General features: G+C 36.0%; 1 protein-coding gene and 1 non-coding gene across 2 annotated transcripts in view; both read right to left on the bottom strand.

Annotated features, from left to right (window-relative positions):
* Window positions 1-24,240, bottom strand: part of ARIH1 (ariadne RBR E3 ubiquitin protein ligase 1) — a 105,601-nt gene that overhangs the window by 9,403 nt on the left and 71,958 nt on the right. The window contains exons 3-10 of the mRNA XM_081506319.1: window positions 23,727-23,871; window positions 16,167-16,259; window positions 15,611-15,666; window positions 10,524-10,590; window positions 9,147-9,253; window positions 6,557-6,599; window positions 5,954-6,025; window positions 3,392-3,522 (exon numbers count right to left, since the gene is read on the bottom strand). Of these exons, the coding sequence (XP_081362445.1) occupies window positions 3,392-3,522; window positions 5,954-6,025; window positions 6,557-6,599; window positions 9,147-9,253; window positions 10,524-10,590; window positions 15,611-15,666; window positions 16,167-16,259; window positions 23,727-23,871 (714 nt within the window). The remainder of the gene's footprint in view (window positions 1-3,391; window positions 3,523-5,953; window positions 6,026-6,556; window positions 6,600-9,146; window positions 9,254-10,523; window positions 10,591-15,610; window positions 15,667-16,166; window positions 16,260-23,726; window positions 23,872-24,240) is intronic.
* Window positions 17,400-17,472, bottom strand: TRNAE-UUC (transfer RNA glutamic acid (anticodon UUC)). Its single transcript has one exon. It is a non-coding gene; the product is annotated as a tRNA-Glu (tRNA).

Raw genomic sequence — 24,240 nt, 5'->3', positions numbered from 1 at the left:
AAGGGAACAATTCACAGGATTTTAGCCTGGATTTAGCGATTATGTAGAGCCAATATTTTCCTTTACAAAGATAAAATGGGGGGGGGGGGAGCGCCTAGGTGTTTGAATCCTTTCCAAAAGAGTGTGTCTGTTCTCTATTAGTAATAAGCAGTTTCCCACCTCCTGAGGTAGTCCACTCAAATAAGTTTACTGATAATCTATTAATCTATTATTCTTCCACTTACCAACTGTAGTTTGAACTTCTAATTCACTTTTTGAAGAAAGAGATTATCTCATCTCCTACACTGTCTGTTATTTAGCCAAATATTTCCAATTTTTGCAGGATTACTCACCTTCTTATCCTCACCTGTATACACCAAAGTGAACCAACTATTGACAGACTGTTATATAACAAGTGCTGTGCTATGTGCTTTACATGCTCTTAACAGTTTATGAGAAGCCCTGAAAACTCAATACACAAAATGAGGAGCAAGGGGAAATCTACCCAGAGAAGTCAGCTCAGAGTGGAGACGTGTAAGACAGGCACTTCTCCTTCTTCTGACTACCTGTTTTATTTTATGGCCGCCTACATTATGAGTACAACTGACATATACTGTACTCCACCCACTTACTAAGGACTTTAACTGTACTATCACATTTAATCCCCTCAATTACCTTATGAAATATGTATCATTATCCTCACTGAGCAGATGAAGAATCCGATTTTGAGAAGATAAGCAACATATTTAAGATCACAAAAGAAGAGTTTCAGAGGTGGAAATTAATCTGATGCCCTTCTGCCAACTGAGACCCATGCTCTTAACTAGTGAATTCACATCTTCAGAATCTTTTTAACGATGACCTTTTTAGAAGAATTTTGAATATAAATCTTGTTAAACTGAATTTATTACTCCAGCTTGTCAAATCCTTTAAGATTAAAATGGTTTATATATTCAATATCCCTCTTTGATGTAACCCCAAAATGCATACAAAATTTTTATATTAATTCAAGAAAATCATCAATACAACTGAAAAGCAGTATACAGTATACAGTTTATGTGAATAAAAAAGATGTGGACAAAGCCTTTCGGCAAACCTTAAAGCATTCCACTAGGAAGACACAAATCTATTACCTGTACTCCCAAACATCCCCATCTGTAGTTCACAGCCTAGGCTACAAACCTCAGTGCACAATGAAATACCTTGCTGAAATAAACATTCCATAATCCATCGTCCTAACAATACCATTTGATTCTGGAATTTCACATAAGAGAAAAACTAAACAAACTAACAAATTGTGGTTCATATGCAATTTGTGGAATCAGAAATTTTGGAATTACATTGTCTGCTCCCAATCTTAGGTACCTTTCTATTTTCCATAGTACTCAGGAACAACCAACAGGGGCTCACTGATTGCATCTCAAAGTTTTTAAAGTAACTCAGACCACAATTCACCTGAGTCAGGAGACATTAATTTTCCCCCAGCTTGATTAATAATCCTCTCTTACCAATAATTATTCTACTCACAAATAAGCCTAAAGATGCCTCTTCTCGATATCTACTGGTCAACGATTAACACATTTTCTTCCTAACTGACATATCCTCAAAAAGTTTCCTTTTGATATTTGTTAGATATTTTTAAGCCTCAACTCACTCTGGGCTTTGCCAACATTAAGAATTTTAAGGCCAAAAAAGCACAGAGGGCTCATCTGTACTTCCAACTGAGATGACTGATAGTGCTATTTGGAATGTTATTTTGAAGATTCTGAGGTTATTTTCAGATTTAAACGAGAAAGCACAGCATGGATTCATTTGCAACGTTAGCCATGGGAAAAGGCAAGATACAGGCAACATTTCTGATAACCACTCCCCCCACCCCCCGCCCGGGTCCGAGCCATTCTTCATTCTTCTGTAGTCATCATTTGTTTTGTACCCTTTCATTTTTCAACCAAGTTCATTTAAAATTTGAGTTGTGATCAGAGATTTCCTTACATACACACAAAAGTCTCTTTAATACTTCTTCCCCATTCCCTCTCCTCTTCACTAAACTTGTTTATATACACTCAAATGAATTTAGTTTCCGGGAACACTCTAATCCTTCAATTTGCATTCCTAAACACCAAATATCCTTCCTTGGCTCTGACAGTAGTAAAATCACTTTCTTTTTTTTCACCTAACCAATTAGTTTTTACCTAGTTTAGAATCAATTTCAGACAATCCCCCTTACTATTCCTCTAGTTAATGAAATGAATGAAAATTCCAAAGAAACTAAAAGGGAAGGCTTGCCATTGTTTTAAGTTCAGATTCTCCTCATCTTGTCTTGAGCTTGCAATTTTTCCCCTCCCACCCACTCTCTACAAAGCAGCCACAATGTCCAGATAAGGTATGAAAAGCACCTAATACAGAGCATTCTCATCTAAACTACAGATCTAATGTTGTTACTCTTAGTTAAAATACTTCTGATAATTGTCCAAACTACTTCAGGTCCCAGCCTACTTTCTCTTTTCCTATTCCCCACAATTTATGAGGGGCCACTAACTCAAACACCAACAGGAGACAAATGCAAATAACATAAACTAGTGAAAAAGGCAATCTGCATATTGTAACACCCAGAAATATTTTCACATTTACCAGGAGATGCGCTAGCTCCCATTTTTCTTGTTTTGAGAAAAATGCAACAAGACATCCTCAATCTAACTTGCATTTTCCCCGCATGCATGATAATAAACATGCAGGGAACAAAGGTATGTATCACTATCAAATGTGCCATCATAAGACATGAAAATGCCAATAAAATGCTAATAACCTTTGGTCTTAGGGAAAACATTCAACTGCAGTAAAGACTCCATCTAAAAAGCAACCAACCAATTCCAGGTGATTTTTGCCAAACAGAAATGCAGGCCTGTTCTTATGTTTCAATGAATGCTAAAACTCAGGATTTCATTGGGTTATTTTCCAGTTCTTAAAGTTTGGGACAAATTTTTTTGTCTAACGGCATGCAGGATAACTAAAACACAACTGTGGATTGGGTTCTGCCAAGTGCCTTAGTTTTTAATTATTGTCTAGAGAGACATATTAAACAACGCAATTCTTTTCTGAGTAAGTCATGTACTATCACATTCTTCTACCTTTGTTCATGTCCTGAATGTTTTTCCTACCACTCTTTGAACAAATGGAACTCTTAGTCTTCCTTAAAGTTCAACTCAGTTGTTACCTGCTCTGTGAAATAAACCTAATTAAACTCTCTCTTTGGATATCTTGCATACACTTCTAATACTGATCACCCTGTATTCATTTATCTAGTCCCAAGTTAGAGGGTGATTTTCATGGGGCAGAAACCTTATTCATAATATGCAGCAGATACATCACACAGTTATGTGAACATGTTCTTCCCTTCATTTCCCCAACCTACCAGGCAGATCCATGTGGTTCCCAAGGGCCAAGACACACCCAGCAAAACTCTGCTTTACAGTTCTGGTTACGACAGACCATGTGATTACAACCGCCATCCTTCTCAATTGTGACATGGCATTTGGGACATTCCTATGAAGAGAAACTATAAAGTTGGTGTCAATGCTACACTGAGGAGAAGCCAGTTCTAGATTTGGTTTATTTTTACATTAATACTGTGATTTATTGTGATTGATGCACGTAAAGCACTTAGAACAGTGTCAAACACTTAAGTACTACTGAAAATGAGTTATTATTACAGGTTTTTAAGATGCATGACAATTTAAGGATTTGTGTTAGTGGGGTTGGGGGACAAAAACATTTTAAGTACTTTTAACCATACACATAGTAAAAATAGTTTTATGAGAGGCTAATCATTTTGTTCCTGTAAACATACTGTTCTAGTGCTATCTGGAAATAATTATTGAATACTTCCTGTATCCCATACACTGTTCTCAGTGTTCTACATGCATTAACTCATAATCCTTATAGTGGTCTTACTCCTATTTCTATTCATCAGATGAATAAACTAACAGAAAATTTTAAAGAAACGAATCCAAGGTTATACAAGTAGCAAACGGTAGAGTTAGGATTCAAACCCAAGCAATTTGGCCTCAAGAGTCAGGCAAGCAAGACTGATAATTCTTTTTGTGGCTACTGAATTTCCCAACTTTCTTCTGCCAAGTACCCTTGTTAAAATCTTTTCATTGTGGTTAATTCAAAAGAGGTCAATACCATCAGATTTTTGAAGTCATTCACATAAAAACTACTACCATCTTCCCAAAGAAGCAAATTTCAGGCCTAAAATATGTTTCATTCTGTATTTCTTGGCTATAATTAACTAAACAGTATTGATTTCTTAACATATCAACAACCTGCAAATCTGTTTAAGGAGCTAGTAACAAAAATAAGCTTCTGAAATGTCTCCAGAGGGAAAAACCCTCAGTTTCATCTCAAAACTTCCAATTAGATAAATCTATTATTACAAATTGCCATTCTTTCTTATTAATCTACCCTCTAAACAAAGTCAAGCATATTCAAACCTATACTCCCTATATTAAATATCTTGGGGATTTAGAATATGTAGGGATTTTTCCAGACACAGAAGAGGGTAGTTTAAAATCAAACTACTTAAGGAAAATACAACTGCTCTATTCTAAATACTAATCTGACAGCATATTTAAGGATCTAGGACTTTAATGAACATTTCTGGTGGAGAAATCTTCAATTTTTGAAGAAGAATGCTTGAGTAACAGGAAATTTTTTAAAAAAATAAAAAAGCAACCACTTTTCGACATTACAGTAAGGTTTTCTTAAGTGCCATAAGGTATGTTTATCATGCTGGTTTCAGAGAGATAGAAATGCTAATTTCAAAACTACATTCCCCAAAGATCTGGGTATTTATTTTATGCAACAGGACTGTTTTATTGCCAATGCTTTCTGGGAGACAGAAATGTACACATGTTTTAATCTTTTCGGGTAGAGCAGGGCTATCAATAGTATAGTATAGAATCATATGCTGGCCGTCATTGAAGCACTCCTCTTCTTATCATTATCCCATGACTGAGTGATAGAAGACTGCAAAGTTATAACTAACTCTGGTCAAACAACTCAATATTTTTAAAGCATCATCATCATATGTGAAAGATAATAATAAAAATAAACAGCCCATGAATAACACTATTATTCACCACTCAAAGTCACTTCCTATTCAGATAGGACATAAGATTGGATGTTTATACAATTTCCTACAAAAAATTGGCTGGGTACACAGTTTGGATTCAAATGCTTACCACTTAGGGACAGAAAAGAAGGGTGTTCAAGTTTATTTGCATTTGTAAGACATTCCTCTAGGGTTTAAGATGTGATTTATGTCATAAAGATACTGAACTTTGAAACTAGTATCACGACCAATGAATTCAAAAAATAAACCCCTCAAAACCAAGGATACTCATGTTATCCTTAAGCTTCCATTTCTCAGGAATCAAGTCTTTAAGTAAATCATATTTTGGAAGTTTAACATGTTAAAAACGTTCAATTTGTGAAGCCCAGTTCAGTTACATAATAAAGTTACTCATTTACTCTGACTCGATACTGCCCTAAAGAATAACTCCTTAAAAGTTAAACCCTGGAGATTTTAAAGGGCAGAAATATAGCCTAGTTAACAACAACAAAAAAGGCTAGATGCAATAAACTCTTCACTGGTATACTAGAAGGCAGCCAAGAATTTACATGAAAAGATATTATCAAACCCCAGGGTAGAAACCTGATTAAGCAACCACTACTTTTCTGATGGAAGAAAACTAAAGCAGAGTACTACGCATACTGCAGTATTCAATAAAACAAACTCAAAAAGGAAAACAAAGGAAAATTATTAATAGGCAATCATTCTGAAAACAAAAAGCAACCTTTAATCAAAAGGGAAAACAAGGCCCTTTAGTAGGTAAACTTACTGCTTTTGAAGTTGATAACACCTATTCTTATCAGTTTCAATACCAAGGGTTTACTGAAGGAAGATACCAACCTTTGTGTTGGCTGCAATCCAATTAGAGGTCTCACTGTCATCATCACACTTTTTAATCCATTTCTTCAACCACTGTTTGAAAACAAGAACTGTTAGAGCACAACAGAAGACTTAAGGATAGCAAATTACATCAACATAAATATAGTCAAGCTTAAATGTAAAAGCCAAAGGGATAGGATTATTACTGGATTTACTTCCTTTTAAATCAAGAAATCCTGTAATTCTCATTTACAGTCCAGATACATTAAAAAAAAAAAAAAAAAAAAATCAACCAAAGGAGGACTCTCTCTGGCTGCAGGGTAAGTGAGGAACCTAGAGTTCAACAAGAAGCCCAGCTGCAAGGTGTGTCATTCCCCTTAGCTAACTGTAAAGCTTCCCAAGGGAGGTGCCTTATCCCTCATTATCCTGATAATCAGGAGATGACTTTATTCCTAAGGAAGGTTTCCTGAATATTTGCAAAGATCACCTGAAATAAAAAGGACAAAATACCATGTTCCAACTACTAATGAATAAATAACAAAATGTGGGCTGTGACTTAAAGTAATCAAGTCTTAGAAGTACTCTACTACCTTATTTAAAAATGAAAATGCCAGGCAAACTCACCTTACATTTAACAGGGTCATGCCAATTTTCTCCACAGTTAAAGCTGTTAAGTGACACAAGAGTTGAAAGAATTAAGTCCTACCTACTGTGAGTAAACAAACAAATAACTTCATGCTTTACAGTACCTCAGTACTTTCACCAGTTTCTAGTGACTGGCAAATGCAAGGACAGGAACCATGTCTATTTTACTCTGTAGTAATTTATTTAGCATTTAGTACTAGGGCCAGCACATACTGAGTGTTTGTGTGTAAAATGAAGAAACGACTTGAAGGATGAAGACAATTTATCATGACAATTACAGAAAAAATGACTATCTAAATAGCTACCAAACTGCTGTGTGCTGTGTGCTTTGTGACTTAGTCGTGCCCGACTCTTTGCGACCCCATGGACTGTAGCCCGCCAGGCTCCTCTGTCCATGGGGATTCTCCAGGTGAGAATAATACTGGAGGGGGTTGCCATGCCTTTCTCCAGACCAAACTGTTAAGACAATACGATCAGTTTAGTTAGAGCTCTATTTTTCTGATAGTTTTTAATATGTGTAATTCCTTGCTGCAACCACTGTCTAACTGAACTAAAATGAAATCATGTTCGATAATCTGAACATTTTAAATTTCAGCCAATGCTTCATAGGCATATATTAAATATTTTTATTTGACATTCCAAATGAAGAGTTAGTCTGACTTCATTTGGTAATTCTATACTTTAGTACTAATGCACAGTAAGCAGTATGTGGGAAACAAAAAGGGATTGTTTGTGGGATTTTTGCAAGATCCAAACAAATGAACCTCAGCCTAGTAAAGTGTACCAAACAAGGTATAAAACAAAAGATGATGACTACATATTCTCTAAGACTATATTAACTAATTCCTTTCTGCTTTCTAGGAGCATTAGCATATGTATTTGTTTAAAAAGTATAAATTAAGAATAAACACTCCCCTCGTGGCTTAGATGGTAAAGAGTCTGCCTGCAACGCTGGGGACCCTGGTTCTATCCCTAGATCGGCAAGATCCCCTGGAGAAGGAAGTGGCAACCCACTCCAGTATTCTTGCCTTAAAATCCCATGGACAGAGGAGCGTGGCAGGCTAAAGTACATGGGGTAGCGAAGAATCAGACATGACTGAGCGACTAACACTACTAAGAATAAAAACCAATGCTTGTGAAAAAAATAACCATGGAATGGCTGATTAATTAGCTAACCAAGTACTTTGGGAATGCCCCCAATCCTTTGCAAATTAGAAGAATAAAGTGCTCTCAGTTTAAATGAAGCTAGGATAATGGTTACTTCTGGAAAAGAAGACGGGGAATGGAATAGAGAAGGGAACATCAAGAAGCTTGAAATATATCTTTCACGGTTTTTTTTTTTTCATGTTTTATTTCTTGACAAAAACAAACTGATTTTGATTAAGGTGGGTTGTAACTTTATAAGTATTTAAGTATTGCTGTTATTCTCTATACTATATCTGTATCTGAAATACTTCATACACAAAATATATTCAAAAGCAGGGAAGGAATTAAGACTCCACACTGTCTACAGAGTAAATTCTGAAATGATAACATATATCTTTACCAAAATAGCATGTATTTTACACAAACTTAATCTCTTCGAGTTTACCTATTCTTTTGGGAAATATTTAGTATTAATGATGCTAAGACTAATTCTATTGCTGTTTGGAGGAAAAAAAGAATGATACAGAGCAAATTCCCTAGAGGGCCAGTGGTTAGGACTCCATCCTCTCACTGCCAAGGGCCTGGGTTCAAACCCTGGTCAGGGAACTAAGATCCCACAAAATGCGTACCTATGACCAAAACAGAAATAAAACAACAAAAAAATAATGATATGGAAAATCAATAAAATGTGTATTTGCTAGCTATAGAGCCCCTTGGCTTGAATGGCTTCTCATTCCTTAAAGATCCATAAAGGAATGGTCTCTAATGTATGGTAATGGAAATTCCCTGCTAAGTTGAACCTAGAATTCAAAGGCTATGCTACTTCAAGAATCCAGGTTACCAAGAAAGCTGTGGCCAGAAGCCTCAGAGAAAAACTCTTAGTTAAAAAGATCTAATCAACAACTAAAAGATTTAATCAACATCTAGTCAACCAAGTTTTATCTTTCCAAATTTACCTACATATTTTTTAGGACCAAGATTAAACTCATCAGAACAAAGGAAATTAAAAACACCTAACTCTGTATTTCTTAAGAGATAATCTGAAAACAAATCATGAGCCATAAGGGAACAAAAAACAACGTGACAAGATAAGCAGTTAATCAGAAATGACGACTGAGTTTTTGTCCCAGATCTTTAAGTTTGCTCCTATATATGTGCCAATGAGGATACAAGAAAAAGTGATTACAGCTGTACTTTTTTTTTCCCATAAGAAAATAAATCCAAAACTTAGAGCAACATAGAAGGAGGAAAAATTATCTTAAGATATGAGACTTTTTAAGCTAAGTTTTATCTGAAAGAAATATATGCTATTTAAAATCAGTATCACCCACCTACCTGAGGTGAAGAAATTTTTCTATTTCACTACCAAACATAAATAGAAAAGCTATGTGTACTACTCCAATTTAGGGAATCACCTGCTTACCAAAACTGGCGCCCACATTTGCAGCGAACAGGTTTAGCATCAGGATACTGAACTTTAACAACATGGTGGCAGTCTGGGGCAGGACACCACTTTAACAGTCGATTGCACTGAAATGCAAGTTAGAAAATTTAAAAACGACAGCAAATTAAATCATGATGCACGATTTCCCAGTACACCATGCAATTATGTATACTACTTCCTCACTATCATAAAGTGCGGACGGTGTCACAAGCATATAAAACCCTGCCATCAATAGTCTTACAGCAATGCTTTTGGATCTAAGATTATAGATCACTAGAATACCTGGAATTATAAACTATCTCTTGTTCTATCTTCAAAATCCCACTGAGAAACTTTAAAATAAATGATCACCATTATGTGATCATTAACAAACATCAATTTGTGTATGGTTCTATTTCAGGGCAATTTTAAAAGATGCAAAAAAATAAGATAATGCTTCCACTCAGGGAAGGAGTTCATATGCTATATGAAACAAGCTAAAGAATACACATGGAATTTCTCTTTTGACCATAAAAAGTTCTTCTAAGAACAAAAACCAGTTCCTAAACCACAGCAATGGTTGCATTTTAGTTCTTCAAAAGAAATATAACTTTTGATATATTTTTATTATGGGACAAAACATTGCTCAAGGAACACTCCATCAGAATTCAAGTTTATGGATCATTTAAAAAAATGTATAATTCTTAAAAAATGCTATTTCAAGAAGACCTTCAGTTTAACTGCTAACAAAAATTAAAATTACTTTCTAGAAGTGAAACACCAAGTTACACTCATACTCTTACCCAGGGGCTGGCAAACTTCTTCCACATGGAGCCAGAGAATAGATATATTTGGCTCCATGGGCCATTCTTTAGTAGCTACTCAACTCTGCCACTGCAGCACAAAAGCAGTCACAGAATACATGGGCGTGTCCCGTTATTTACAAAAAGCAGGCAGGCAGTGGTTTGACAATTTCTTTTCTGTTAAGCCATATTTGATAAAACAAACACAAGACACTACACAATTCTTTTTTAACAAAGTTTACTGGTAATGGAAGGAAGGTAAAACAAGCCAAGATATACCAGGGCTAATGTATCAAACATGATTAAACATGACATCACTAAGGATCAGCTACAGTTCTCTGCTAAGGATAAAGACTATAAAAATAATTCTATCAAAGCTTAAGATCTATGAAAAGACATCTGTTTATTGATTTGTCACATTCTTTTGAGAATAAAGGTATTTTGGTATGCTTCATAAAAAGACAGTAACTGAAGTTATCATAAAGGTATTTCTTATGTAAGACAAACTGATTATTCCTATTAATAAACAGAATTTCTTTTATTTAAAGAATAAAACTTATGAGAAATCACTTACCTCTACAAAGCTATTTGTTATTAAATGCTGATACTTTAATTTAACTTTTGAATCTGTGATCAGGCGCCTGAAAGTGAGAATAAAAACAGTTTATTAGGAGGTTTTCAGCTAAGGGTATTTTCCACATTCATAAAATAAAATTTTAGTGTTCTGGTATGAAAACTGCTTTAAATTAGAAGTACTAAAATATGTATAAACTGTCAACATATATAACTGTAGAAATCAAAACAATAATTTCAAAGTTTCTATAGTTTTATTTTGGTAGATGTTCCCCCCTGGTTCTTATACTCTAAATATTCTATTTTTACCCAAATGGTATTTGTGTTGTAGTCTAATGACTTACCAACTATCGCCAAATTTAGGCCCCTTTCAGAGTCTTTTGACTCTCATATCTTGCCTTAAGACAGCAACTCTCAGCCACCTTTCCTAAGATCTCCTCCCCTAAAATCAGTGTGTGAAATAAAAGGATCTTGACAGGTATGTTCAGAAATGGATATAGGTTTTGCCACATGTAATTCTGATAGCCTCCTTCTTCTGAAATCTTTTGGTAATTTATTAGAAACGCTTATTAATTGCAACGTGGCTTTCCTTATTTACCTAGAATACTGTTAATTCACAAGAATTTCTTGAACTCACAGGAATTCATGAAAGTGAAGAACCTTGAAGTTTAATTTTCACTAGTTAAAACACGCCTGTGGGTATTATGAAAGTTTAGTTTACTCGTGTCCGACTCTTTGCGACCCATGGACTGTAGCCTACCAGGATCCTCCATCCACGGGATTTTCCAGGCAAGACCGCTGGAGTGGATTGCCATTTCCTTCTCCAGAGGGGCTTCCCAACCCAGGGATTGAACCCAGGTCTCCCACATTGTAGGCAGATGCTTTACCGTTTGAGCCACCAGGGACGTCTGTGGGTATTATAGGAAGACGGTATTAAAGCAGAGAGAGTAACCACCAAAGAAGCTAGTAGGAACAGTATCAAAACAAAGTAAAGCCCAATCTCATCTTGAGTTTCTTATCCCACTCTGTTCTCTCATCCCACTCCCCTTCTAAAAGACCCCCACCCTGTCCTGTGCACTCCTCAGTGTACTCCTCTCACATCTGTATTCTTTCAAAATAGTAAGCACCACCCTTCCTCAGGGCTTCCCTGGTGGCTTAGACAGTAAAGAAACTGCCTGCAATGTGGGAGACCTTGGTTCGATCCCTGGGTTGGGAAGATCCCATGGAGGAGGGCATGGCAACCCACTTCAGTATTCTTGTCTGGAGAATCCCCAAGGACAGAGGAGCCTGGCCGGCTGCAGTCCCTGGGGTAGAAAAGGGTCAGACACAGCAGCAACTAAGCACAGCACACCCTTCCTCAAAGGCTTTTGCTTGGGGCTACCTCCCTTAGAAAGCAAACAAAGGATTATCCTAGTGGGGCTCTGAGGTAGGACGACCTAGGTTAGGCTTCTCAACTTATGAACTGAGGGTAAATCCTTTGACTTTCACTTTTCAGTTTTGTTGTTATTTTAGTTGCTAAGTCATGTCCAACTCTTTGATACCCCATGGACTGTAGCCTGCCAGGTTCCTCTAACCATGGGATTTTCCAGGCAAGAATACTGGAGTGGGCTGCCATTTCCTTCTCCAGAGGATCTTCCCAACCCAGGGATCGAATCCGCATCTCCTGCTTAACAGGTGGACTTTTACTACTGAGCTACCTGGGAAGCCCATTTTTCAGTTTACTAATCTGTAAAATGGATAGCAGAAATAGAGCTGGGAGACTAGCATAGTGCCTGGCAAATAGTAAGCACTCAATAAATATTAAATGAAGCTGAATTCATCACCATCATTATTATTTCACTCAGCTAAGATGTACTGTTACTCACTCAAGGAGGCCTTTCCTGACAATTCACCATACCAGTCTAGATATAGACCACTCCCCTTCAGTTCTCATGGCAAATTATACACTTCTTTACAGAATGTGTCATAATTTTCATCAGACAGCTATCATATAATCATTCTTTAATATCTGCCTCCCTAATTCCCTATTCTCAACCAAACAATAAGCTCCATGAAAGGATCTCTTATGTCCAGTACACTGCCTGGCCTGTGGAAAGTATTTAGTAAGTACTTTTCAAATAAGTAAACCTGCAAGATTTTGCACATGTTGAAACAGAGGGATAAAAGTAATTAGTGCACAAGGCCGTTCCTCAAAGAGTCAAACACAAAATTACCATATGACTCAACAATTAATTCCACTCCAAGGTATATACATTCAAGAGAATTAAAAACAGGTGTTCAATAAAAACCTTGCACACAAATATTCAAATAGTTACAAAGATTTCTACAAAAAATAAAAATAACTCAAATGTCCAAGAATTGATGGAGAAATAAAATATGGAATATCCATATAATGGAACATTATTTAGCCATAAAAAGGAATGACGTCCTTATACATGCTACAACATGAATGAACTTTGAAAACATTATGTTAAGTGAAGGAAGCCATTCACAAAAGGTCATATATGGTATGCCATGCTATGACTCCATTTAAATCAAATGTCCAGAGTAAGCAAATCCATGCAGACAGCAAAGATGAGTGGTTGTCAGAGTCTAGGGAGAGGAGGAAGTTGAGAGTAACTGTTTAGTGGATAAGGGATTTCTTTTGGGGGTGATGAAAATGTTCTGGAATTAGATAGCGGTGATGGTTACACAACATCACATAAGTATTCAAAAAGCCACTGAACTGCGTACTTTAGTTAAAAAGGTGAATATTATGTTATGAGAAATTTACATCATTTAAAAAATAATGGGACTTCCCCGGTGGTTCAGTGGCTAAGACTCCGTGTTTCCAATGCAGGCGACATGGGTTTGATCCCTGGTTAGGGAACTAGATTCCATGTGCTGCAACTGAGACCTGGCGCAGCCAAATAACTAAACAAATATTTTTTAAAAAAATGAAAAAATAATTAAGGGGCTTCCCTGGTGGTCCAGTGGTTAAGAAATCAGCCTTCAACACAGGGGACACAAGTTCGACGATCCCTGGTAAAGGAACTAAGATCCCACATGCCATGGAGCAACTAAGCCTGTGCCACACACAACTAGAGTCCAAGTGCCACAGTGAAAGATCCCGCATCACTGCAACAAAGATCCCATGCACCACAACTACAATGCAGCCAAATAAATAAACATAAAAAGATGTTTAATGTCAGAATATCTAATACTGATTCACATTTATTTATTGAACCAGGCATGATAAACAATAATCTTCTAACCACATCTCACTGCCCAAATGCCTCCCCACTCTACACTATCCTCCTTTTAACTACCTAGGTTATTTCTAAAATGCAAATCTCATCAGTCCTATGACAAAACTCAAACTGTCGAACTCTTTTCATCCTCATCTCTAGTAATCTGCTACTTTGTGCTTTAGCCATGACAGAATACATAAAAGAGAAGTGCATGGACTATTACCCTCCACACAAAATTTTTAATCCTTGATATCTCTCCCTAAGATGCCCTAATTCTTTAGGTAATGTGTTTCTCTGTAACTTTATACATACATTTACACATAAAATGGGCTTCCCAGGTGGCAGTGGTGGTAAACAACCTGCCTGCTAATGCAGGAGACACAACAGACGGGTTCAATCCCTCGGTCAGGAAGATCTCCTGGAGAAGGGGATGGCAACCTATTCCAGTATTCTTGCCTGGGAAACCCCATGGACAGAGGAGCCTGAGGGGTACAGTCCACAGGGTCGTAAAAAGTCGGACACAATCGAAATGATCTGGCAAACATGCATGTGTCAAATGTAAACTATGCATTTACTATTAGGAACCTCTTGGGGAAAGGATATTTATCTTAATTTGTTCTCCTGTGTATATGTGCTAATAAAACAGGCTCCCAGTAAATGTTTGTGGAATGAATGAAAAGATACAGTGACCTGTACTGATGAAAGAATACAAAGAATTAAAGTATCAGAGGACAAGATAAAGACAACTGGAAGGATGGTGGTACTTTAAGACCATACATGGTTAATGGAAATAAGATTTACTGAAAGACAAGCTGACAAGAGTAAATGTATTTTAGTAAACCAAAGTAGGTTGGGATTAATAAAGTGGAATCAGTGGCTTTATAAACTGTGCTGGTTAAGTCAATTTATGGCTTCATTAGGTTAAGAATTTGCTCACTAAAACCCATAACTGCTTTTACTCTTATTACTCTCAAATCCCAGTGCTTAAATGCAGACATACCTTTCTATAGAGGCAATTATCCAGGACTAATTATAAAATTTGTCTGTGGATCATTCAGGCCCTCAATCTATTTATCTTCCTAGACTAAAATCAATTAGGCTACCTGAGGTTATAAAAACAGCACTGACTCAGGAATTAAGCAACTCCGGATTTTATCCCATGTACAGGAGCTAATTATACCTCTTTCTTCAAGTTTCTCTCTCTCCTTCAAAAGGGAACCTTTCACAAGGCCAGTAGTTAGCCAACAGCCTCCAGCTGCAGTGCCTTTGAGATTTGTAGAAGTGTTCCAGACGAGGCCACATCCCCCTTGCTTAGCTCCCAGTGAGAGACTGAGCATGACACTGGCCATTTCTGCTGACTGAAGTATTCCTCTGTGGGAAATCTATGCACTGGAGTTCCCAACGGGGCTGACAAAGACTCTCAGAGCTGCACACAGTCTTAGTCTCTTCCTACTGAATTCTTCTTCCTTCTTTCTCAACAGGTGTCAGAATTGTATCATGTCTGTCTACTCCTCCTATTCCTATTTATCCTACATGGATGCTATCTGTGTAATAAAGCTCCTTCTCTTTTAACTATGTCCTGGCTCTGCTTCCCAGAGGATCAACTGACATACTGACATAACCTATTCTCCAACTGCAAGGTTCGCTGAAATCTAGCTATCATGCATTGCCAACTTAACAAAATACTGACTGGGCATTTAACCAGACTACAAACAGGCTTGTGTACTACAAAGGAATGTAGGTTAGAAAGTCTCTCCAGGCTTTAAATGTTCACCTCCGGTGTGGTGTTGAGCAAAAATTAATTTGGCTTAATCAACTAATATATATTCAACATGCAGAATCTATCAAAAGTACTTACATAACTGTGTTGTCATCCACTAAGATATCACAACCATGAGCAGGACACGAAATAGTCTGGAAAAGATCGAAATTTAAACTATGTCTTCATTCAACAAATATTTACTGAATGTTTACCACTGCCAGGAACTTTGCTAGGTTCTGAGGATACCTTAACATTTATAGGACCTTAATCATTTCCTTTGTTTTAAAGGAAACCTGTATGTGAGTACTTGTCACCATAAAGCAACTAAAATTGCTAACCCAAACAGCTGGTTTTTCAATATTAAACTTAACTGGCAAAGGCAAGAGATACAACAAAAATTCTCAACAAGTTTAGCCTGATAAATACAAATATTAATGCCTGCTGAGAAAACATTACCTGCACTGGATTTTTAACTGAAATATCACATTGTAAACAGGAAAAAAAAAACCCCTCAATTATCTTTTAGTTGTTTTAACCTAGAAAAAAGCACCACATGTAATTCACAACACAGAATTCTTTACCTGTTTATATTTGTGTAACAGTCTAAACACTTAAATTCAACAAAAACTCAAGAACAAATTGGCATCTTTACCTGTCCCATGCCTTCTTCCATTATTTTGGTAGTTAAATATTCACTCCAGCACTGCATACAAAACTTATGTCCACATTCAAGGCCAGTGAAATACTGCAACAAAAATAATATATGGACTTTCAAAAGAGATTATCAGAAGAATCACTGTAGTGACTCAATAAGAATCAGTCAGATCATGTTTCTCGTAGTGGCTAAAATGTCCAATTTGACAGGAATAAATGGGCTCCTAAAACAAATTTCTAAGTGGCAAAATCTATACACACAAATTCATTAAACACAAAACAATGAGAGATGAATCTACATTTGATATTTATAATTTTTAGGAAAGGCACACAAGCTTGTACTAATAAGTATATGAAAAGATGCTCAATATCCTTAATCATCAGGGAAAGCCAAATCAAAGCCACAATGAGACACCACTTCACACTCACTAGGACAGTTATCATCAAAAAGACACAATAAAAGTGCTGACAAGGATATGGAGAAATCAGAACCCTCAAACACTGCTAGTGGGAATATACAGGAATTTTGGAAAACATTGGCAGTTTCTCAAAAAATTAAAAGTTATTACCAAATGATTCAGCAACTCCACTGCTAGGTATATACCCACATAAAAACTTGTACACAAACATTCAAAGCAGCATTAGCCACAATAAATCCAAAGTGGAAACAACTCCAATGTCCATCAACTGATAAATAAGCAAAATGTGGAATATCCATAGAACAGAAAATTATTCAGCCATAAAAAGCAGTAAAGCACGTACTATAATGTGGACAAACCTTGAAAACATGCCAAGTGAAATAAACCAATCACGAAACACCACATATTGTTTGATTTCACTTGTAGATTTGTGGTTGCCTGAGGCTAACAAGCTTGAGGGGAATGAGAAGTGACGATAAAAGGATAATGGTCTTTGCTGCTACTGCTACTGCTAGTCGCTTCAGTCGGGTCCGACTCTGTGCGACTCCATAGACGGCAGCCTATAAGGCTCAGCCGTCCCTGGGATTCTCCAGTTAAGAATACTGGAGTGGGTTGCCATTTCCTTCTCCGGTCTTTGGGGGATTATTAAAATGTTTGAAAATGAATTGTGGTGATGGCTACACAACTCTGTGCCTATGCTTAAGACCATCTTAAATAAGCACATTGTATGGTATATGAATTACATCTCAATAAAGCTGTTACTTTATTATTATTTTTTGGCCATACTGCTTGCTTGGTTTGCAGGATCTTAATTCCCTGAACAGGAATTGAACCTAGGCCCATGGCAGTGAAAGCACCAAATCTTAACCACTGGACTACCAGGGAGCTCCCAATGGTGTTATTTCTAAAACGTCACACAGATACCACACTTCATGGAGCTGCACTGGAATACACCTAACCTAGAAAATAAAACCTTATGGAAACCAAAATACGTCTTCAGAATAGTAGTAACACTTGAATAATAAGAATAATAATAGTAATACTTTGGCCTGATCTTATACTACTTATATGATTTGAAATACTTTCAATCTGATGGCTGGTTAAATGAACCTTATTATATTCTATAATGGGATATTAAAAGCAGGTACTTTAAGTAATATTAAGAGTGTAGAGGACTACATTTTCAAAAGACAAATATGGTTATCATATTTTACTTTAAAAATATTTTACTATATTTACTACCTAATTCTTTTTAAATTAATATAATACAGGCTATAGTTAAAGACAATTATTTAACAATATGAGTTTATGTTAAAAAAAGTCTCCCTTATCTCCATCTTTCTCTACCTTGTCCTCTACTTCTCTACCCAGAAGTAATCACTATTTCCAATATATGGAAGAAGTACCACAAACTCTCTTCTGTATCTTGGTTTTCTTTATTATTATTATCTTTGTGATCAAATGAATGTTTATCAGGAAAAATTTGTACAAGTAAAATTCTAACAGTATACATTTTGATTACAAAGAGCTTCTTCAAAGAGGTTGTTGCAATTTATACTACTGAAGAAAACCTTCTCACACCCATGCCAAAACACTTAAAACTTCTTGATCTTTGCCAGTAACAGGTGAAAATGAACTACCAATAGTTTTGATTTTAATTTCTTCTTTTGAGTGAAGCTTAAAAATTTGAAACAACATTTAAGGCTGTATATTTCTTTTTCTGTGTATTTTCTTCGCCTATTTTGCCAAAATTTCCCCTGGGCATTTTTTCTACATGTTTTACTGTTTTTTGTTTTGTTGTTGTTTTTTTTTTGTTTTGTTTTTGTTTTTTTAACTTATTTAGAAAATTGACTGTTTACAAGTGTGGAAAATATTTTCTCCCAGTTTCAATACATTTTGCTGCTATGCAGAAGCTCTTTATTCATATGCAGCAAAATGTATCAGCTTTAGAATCCATGGCCTATAAATTAGTTTCTTCTTAAGTTAAAAAAAGTTGTGATAGACTTACAGACATGGGGAGAGGGGAGGTGAGGGAGAGATGTATGAAAAGAGTAACATGGAAACTTACATTACCATATGTAAAATAGACAGCTAACAGGAATCTGCTGTATGGCTCAGGAAACTCAAACAGGGGCTCTGTATCAATCTAGAGGGGTGGGATGGGGCAGGAGACGGGAGGGAGATTCAAATGGAAGGGGATATATGTATATCTGTGGCTGATTCATGTTGAGGTTTGACAGAAAACAACAAAATTCTGTAAAGCAATCATCCTTCAATAAAAAAAATTTTTTTTAAAGACATACAAAGGAAAAACTGCTAAAAGATTATTTTGTTTCAATATGTGCAAATAAGTTTTTAAGCCAGCAAAAAAATTTTTTAAGTTGTGTTTTTTTTGGGGGGAGGGGGTGTGCTGCACTGGGTCTTTGTCGCTGAGCACAGGCATCTCTAGCTGTAGCAAGCGAGGGCTGCTCTCTAGTTGCAGTACATGGACTTTTCAATGCGGTGGCTTCTCTTGTTGTGGAGCACAGGCTCTAGGGTGCTTCTCTTGTTGTGGAGCACAGGCTCTAGGGTGCGAGAGCTCCAGTAGTTACGGCTCATAGGCTTAGCTGCCCTGTGGCATGTGGAATCTTCCCAGACCTGGGGTCAAATCTGTGTCCCCTAAACTGGCAGGCAGATTCTTAACTACCGGACCACCACAAGAGTTCTAAATTAATTTTGATATAAGGAGTAAGGTAGAAATCTAAGTTTCCAGATGGCTATTGAATTGTTCCAACACCATTTATTAAATAACCCACCTTAAAGGAAATGCCGTCTCTGCTGTATATTAAATTCTCCACAAATATACTTGACTCTGGCTTCTCTGGTGGCTCACTGATAAAGAATCCACCTGCCAATTCAAGAGATCCAAGTTTGATCCCTGGGTCAGGAAGACTTCCTGGAGAAGGAAATGGTAACCCAGTCTAGTTCTTGCCTGGGAAATCCTATAGACAGAGGAGCCTGGCAGGCTACAGTCCATGGGGTGGAAAAGAGTCAGACATGATGTAGCAACTAAACACTACTCGACTCTATTCTGCTTTACTGCACTGCCTATTCCTGAATTTGGTAAAACTAGCTTCCTCTCTACCCTCATCAATCTATTCTTTGCTTTATTTCACTAATATTGTATCTTTCCAAATACTTGTCATTCATTTATCTCCCCTTTCCTTCATATTTCTTGCCAAGTTTATTCTTAGCTCTTTTATTCATTTTGTGGTTCTTATTAAAGTGGCGTTTTAAATTCTATAACATTTTCTAATTAGCTGTTATTTGAAATATGCTTATAAAATTTCTGATGTTGCTTATGAGATATAAATGCAAATAAGATACAATATTATAGCATACCAACTATATAAAATATACTTAGAAAGTAGCTGGGGAAGAAAATAGTTCAGAGTCCTGATACTGGTTTTACAGACCAAATAACATGGAAAATATCAAGGTTAAAATGTGTTACTATTCAGAGAGTGACAATGATTCTACGTGAGTCACAAAATAAGTGAAGATAAATATTTGGGAAATCAATATTCTCATCCAAAAACAAAAGATCTGAGAAATAAAAAGAATCTATTCGTATTTCTACTCACAACAGTGAAGGAGATCTGGCACTAACCTATTGCCAGATTACTAAAGGATAGAGTATTTGATTTTTGATATTATAATGAGGGGGCATTCTATAAAGAACAAATAAAGCCATATCAGTAATTCTAAAATGTTTCATTCATAACCTAAAAACACAAACACATCCTCATGTGCTTTACTCTTTTTTTCAAAGACTGACAGATTAAAGGTCACAATGGTTACTCAGTGATCTCTATAGGTAACACCTCTGCTTTTGGGGACTTTTACACCAGGGCTCTTTTAAAATAAGACAAAGACAAAAACAAAGGTTTTTTTCCCTCTTTCCAATAACTCTTTCAATTAAACAGATAACAAGACTAAACAACATAAATTAAAAAAATAAATCACACATACATGTCCAAAGGTAAAGCAAAAAGAGGGTGGCAACTCTCACAATCTTCAATTTTGCTTTCATCTATTTAATATACCTTTATTCTTAGAAAGTAGAAAATGATTTACTTCATAAAAAAGATATGATAGCCCAAGCTACATTTCCTAGTAGAGCTAAATCTTATGCTTTGATTGAAAATAATATTATTATATAAAGTAACTATTGCCAAAGCTAAGAAATTCTTGAACTGTACACAACACAAGGGGGTAGGGGGACAGAGGAGGAATCTCTGAACTTAAACGAGTGTTCCAAAATCTCAGGAAATTGTTTTTAAAGAAGAGATCACCCAAAATAGCTCCAAAGTATCAAATTTATAAACTAAGCTGTCAGAAGCATTTACTTAAAAACTTGTTTTCATGTAGCACTATATAAAGCAAAGTTGCTTTCTAGAAGGATAAAGGTATTGAAGATACACAATAATAAAAGGCAAGTTATCAGTATTTGAAGAGTAGCAGAAATTGATACATGGGAGTTAGGCAAATAATGTTAAGTAAAGAAACCATTCATCCAATTAATAAAGCCTGAATAAAAAATCTCAGGTGACATTCACTTGAAAAACTGAAGAGGTTAAAATTATCCTTTATTAGCCCACAAACTGTGAGAAAATTAGTCCTAGTTTCACCGTGATTACTTTTTCCTAACACCTGGCAGAGTTTCCATAACACTTTAACTTACTTTCCAACCAATGCTGCTGTTTACTTTCTTGTCCTGTCACTTACATAGCCAAACTTCCTTTGAAAGAGTAATTTATGTTTATTGCCTCCACTTCCTTTCCCACCTTCAAGTCAATGACTCTTTAGCTCATGTAGTTTGGTTTCCCATCTTACCATAATCCTTAAAATTACTTTTCAGGATCGTCAGTCAACTCGCTGCTAATTCTATACTCACCTTTCAATTATTTTCTCTGAAGCTAGCACTGTTTACCATTCTTGGTATTGCATTTTCTTCCTTTGGTTTCTGTATTGCTATACTCCCTGTTGCCCCGAAGGTGTAGACACCTTCAGAGGTTAATTCAAACGTCAATGTCAGTGGGAAGTCTCCCTGATCCAAAACTGGGTTAGGTGTCTCTCCAATATGTTCCCTCAGTACCACGCCCTATCAAAGCTCTTACCATTTTTTCTATGTCATTTTACTTATCTGCCCAGTTAACCTGTAAATTATGCCTTTATTCTCCATTGTTTCTAACATTTAGAATAGTGTCGAGTCTGCTGAATAAATGAAGAGTGTTTCCTCCACTATCAGTTATAAGTATACCACAATCTACACTGCAAATTATCTACTTATGATTTTCAATTCTAATTTGTTCAGACTGTCAGAAAATACCAAGGGCATTGAGAAAGTTATAGTGGATATTTGTGAGCAGCTAGCTTCAGTACTTACATTTAAGGTTTATACTAAAGAGGAGCTGGCTGTAAGAGAGCAGGAAGGGAAATGCCAAGGAATAAGGAAACCTTATATAATCTGGAACAAACTTTTTGAGTCTTAGTATTACCTCATAGAACCATTTATAAACTACATCCACTACACAAATGTCAACTTGCAAAGAGAATCTGTTAAAGAAAGATAATAAAATGGTCAAAACACAAAACTAATGTATTTTTAATAGCAGTGCTGATTGTTCTTTTTAAATACTTAAGTTAGGATTGTGATTTAAGTAGAGGGAAATGCATAGAGTTTCAAGCTGACAGAGATCTGAAACAGTATCTTATTCAATTTATTTGAAAGGTTAAAAAAAAATGAGACTCAGCCAGATTAAATCATTTATTTATTACCCAAAGCCAAAAAGCTAGTGTTACAGCTGTGACTGAGAATATGGAGTACTTCCCCTGGCACTCCAGAGGTTAAAACTCCATGTTTCCACTGTAGGGGACAAGGATTTGATCCCTGGTCGGGAAACTAAGAGCACGCCACATGGCAAGGACAAAAAAATTTGTTTTAATTTGAAAATAAATTAAGAAAGACTTGAGAATCTGGAAATTCAATTTAGTATTTTACCTACTAAATTTCTTTGACTGAAAATTTTAAATTTAATCAATTGATTTATTTTTTAGGCCACACCATGTGGCATATGGAAACTTAGTTCCCTGACCAGGGATCAAATCTGTGCCCCCTGCACTGGGAATGAGGAGTCTTAACCACTGGACCACCAGGGAAATGCCCCTGCTAAATTATTTTAACTCTGATTTTCCACTTCTCTAACAGCATATAATTAACTTTCTTTTAAAACTCTTCTAAGCGCTTGTATTTGCAAACAAATTAATTTCCTTCAAGTGAGAATGTTTAAAGGTACACGTCAAATTCTAGTAACAAAAAACCTTCAATATGTTAAAATATACACTACTGGCGACAAAGACCTGGTATATACTAATTACTAGAAAAAGCTGCTTAACTATTACAGTAGACAATATGAACAAGATGGTTGTAATTGTTGTAGAATTAAATTAGCCTTAGATATCTTTAAACATCTTAAGAGGTGAATTCTGATTAACTAAACACATTTTTTTTTGGCCACAAATGTAATTTTCCTATGGTTACTAATAAAGTGCTTTCATAGGAAGATTGTGTTTCTTTAAGCATAACATTTTTTCACTAGATAAGTCAAAGTAAATCATCTAAATACAACAGGTTTTAGGAGGGATACATGTACTAAAGAATTGCTGTTGGAATGGATCTGTATGTGTGAAAATCTTTTGTTAAGAAGAGTCCTGAAAGCTCCCTAGTGAAATAGCATTAAAGATATTTTGTAAGTGTTCTGGATATTCTAAAAGCTTAGTTTTCAATCTATTTTAATTTGATTAAAAAATAATTCTATTTGCTGCCTACCTATTACACAATTCTCCCATAGAGGTAAAATAAAAAGATTTAGCTGTGTAATGACAACTTGGACAAGTTGCAGCTTTAAAAGGCAAATGGGGATGGGGAGGGGCTGAGAGACAAGCTCTCATTCTTCTTTATTCTTCCTATATGGATAGGTTACTGCTTCGCTACAATCCCCGACTCCCAGAACTGCCTTTGTTGAAATAATGAAAAGTCAATTTACCCTCTGAAGTCGAGAGTCAGCAGTGCTGGCCTTAAACTACCAGATACTCACCGAGTTAGGGTAGTTCAAGTAGCAGATCTGACAAGGCATATCCTGTGCTGATGACCTTGTATTCATCTGGCGTGTTCGAGACTTTTTACTTGGATTAATTACATGACACTCAGCAAAGAGCTTCTCCAGGTTTCCATCAAAGTACCTGCATTATTTAAACAGAAAGGATGAGAGCCCTGCAACAGCACACTGTTAGAGCTCTCAAAAACCTGATTTTCTATAGGGAAAAGCAATGAAGTGAATTAAACCAAGACCATATTCTTTCTTGCTCAGAGAAAATGTGTTGTATGGCTACAAACTATAGCAAATAGAAGTGTATGTATAGGAAAGCAGATCGAATTTTTGCTATTTTAACATTTTTTACTTTGTTTTTATCCTGAGAAATTAAGATATTAGTATATTAACAGCACTACAACTAAAATCTAAGAATAAAAGTTGTATTACCTCTAACGGTACCTTATGAAGAGTGTGTTTTAATAGGCTAGGCTATATTTTATACCAATGAATTAATTTC

Source organism: Giraffa tippelskirchi, chromosome 7, assembly GCF_054371585.1.
Source record: "Giraffa tippelskirchi isolate mGirTip1 chromosome 7, T2T-mGirTip1v1.2.pri, whole genome shotgun sequence".
In the NCBI taxonomy this organism is placed as follows: Eukaryota; Metazoa; Chordata; class Mammalia; order Artiodactyla; family Giraffidae; genus Giraffa; species Giraffa tippelskirchi.
The sequence above is the reverse complement of the archived record's forward strand: the minus strand, read 5'-3'. Positions and strand labels throughout refer to the sequence as shown.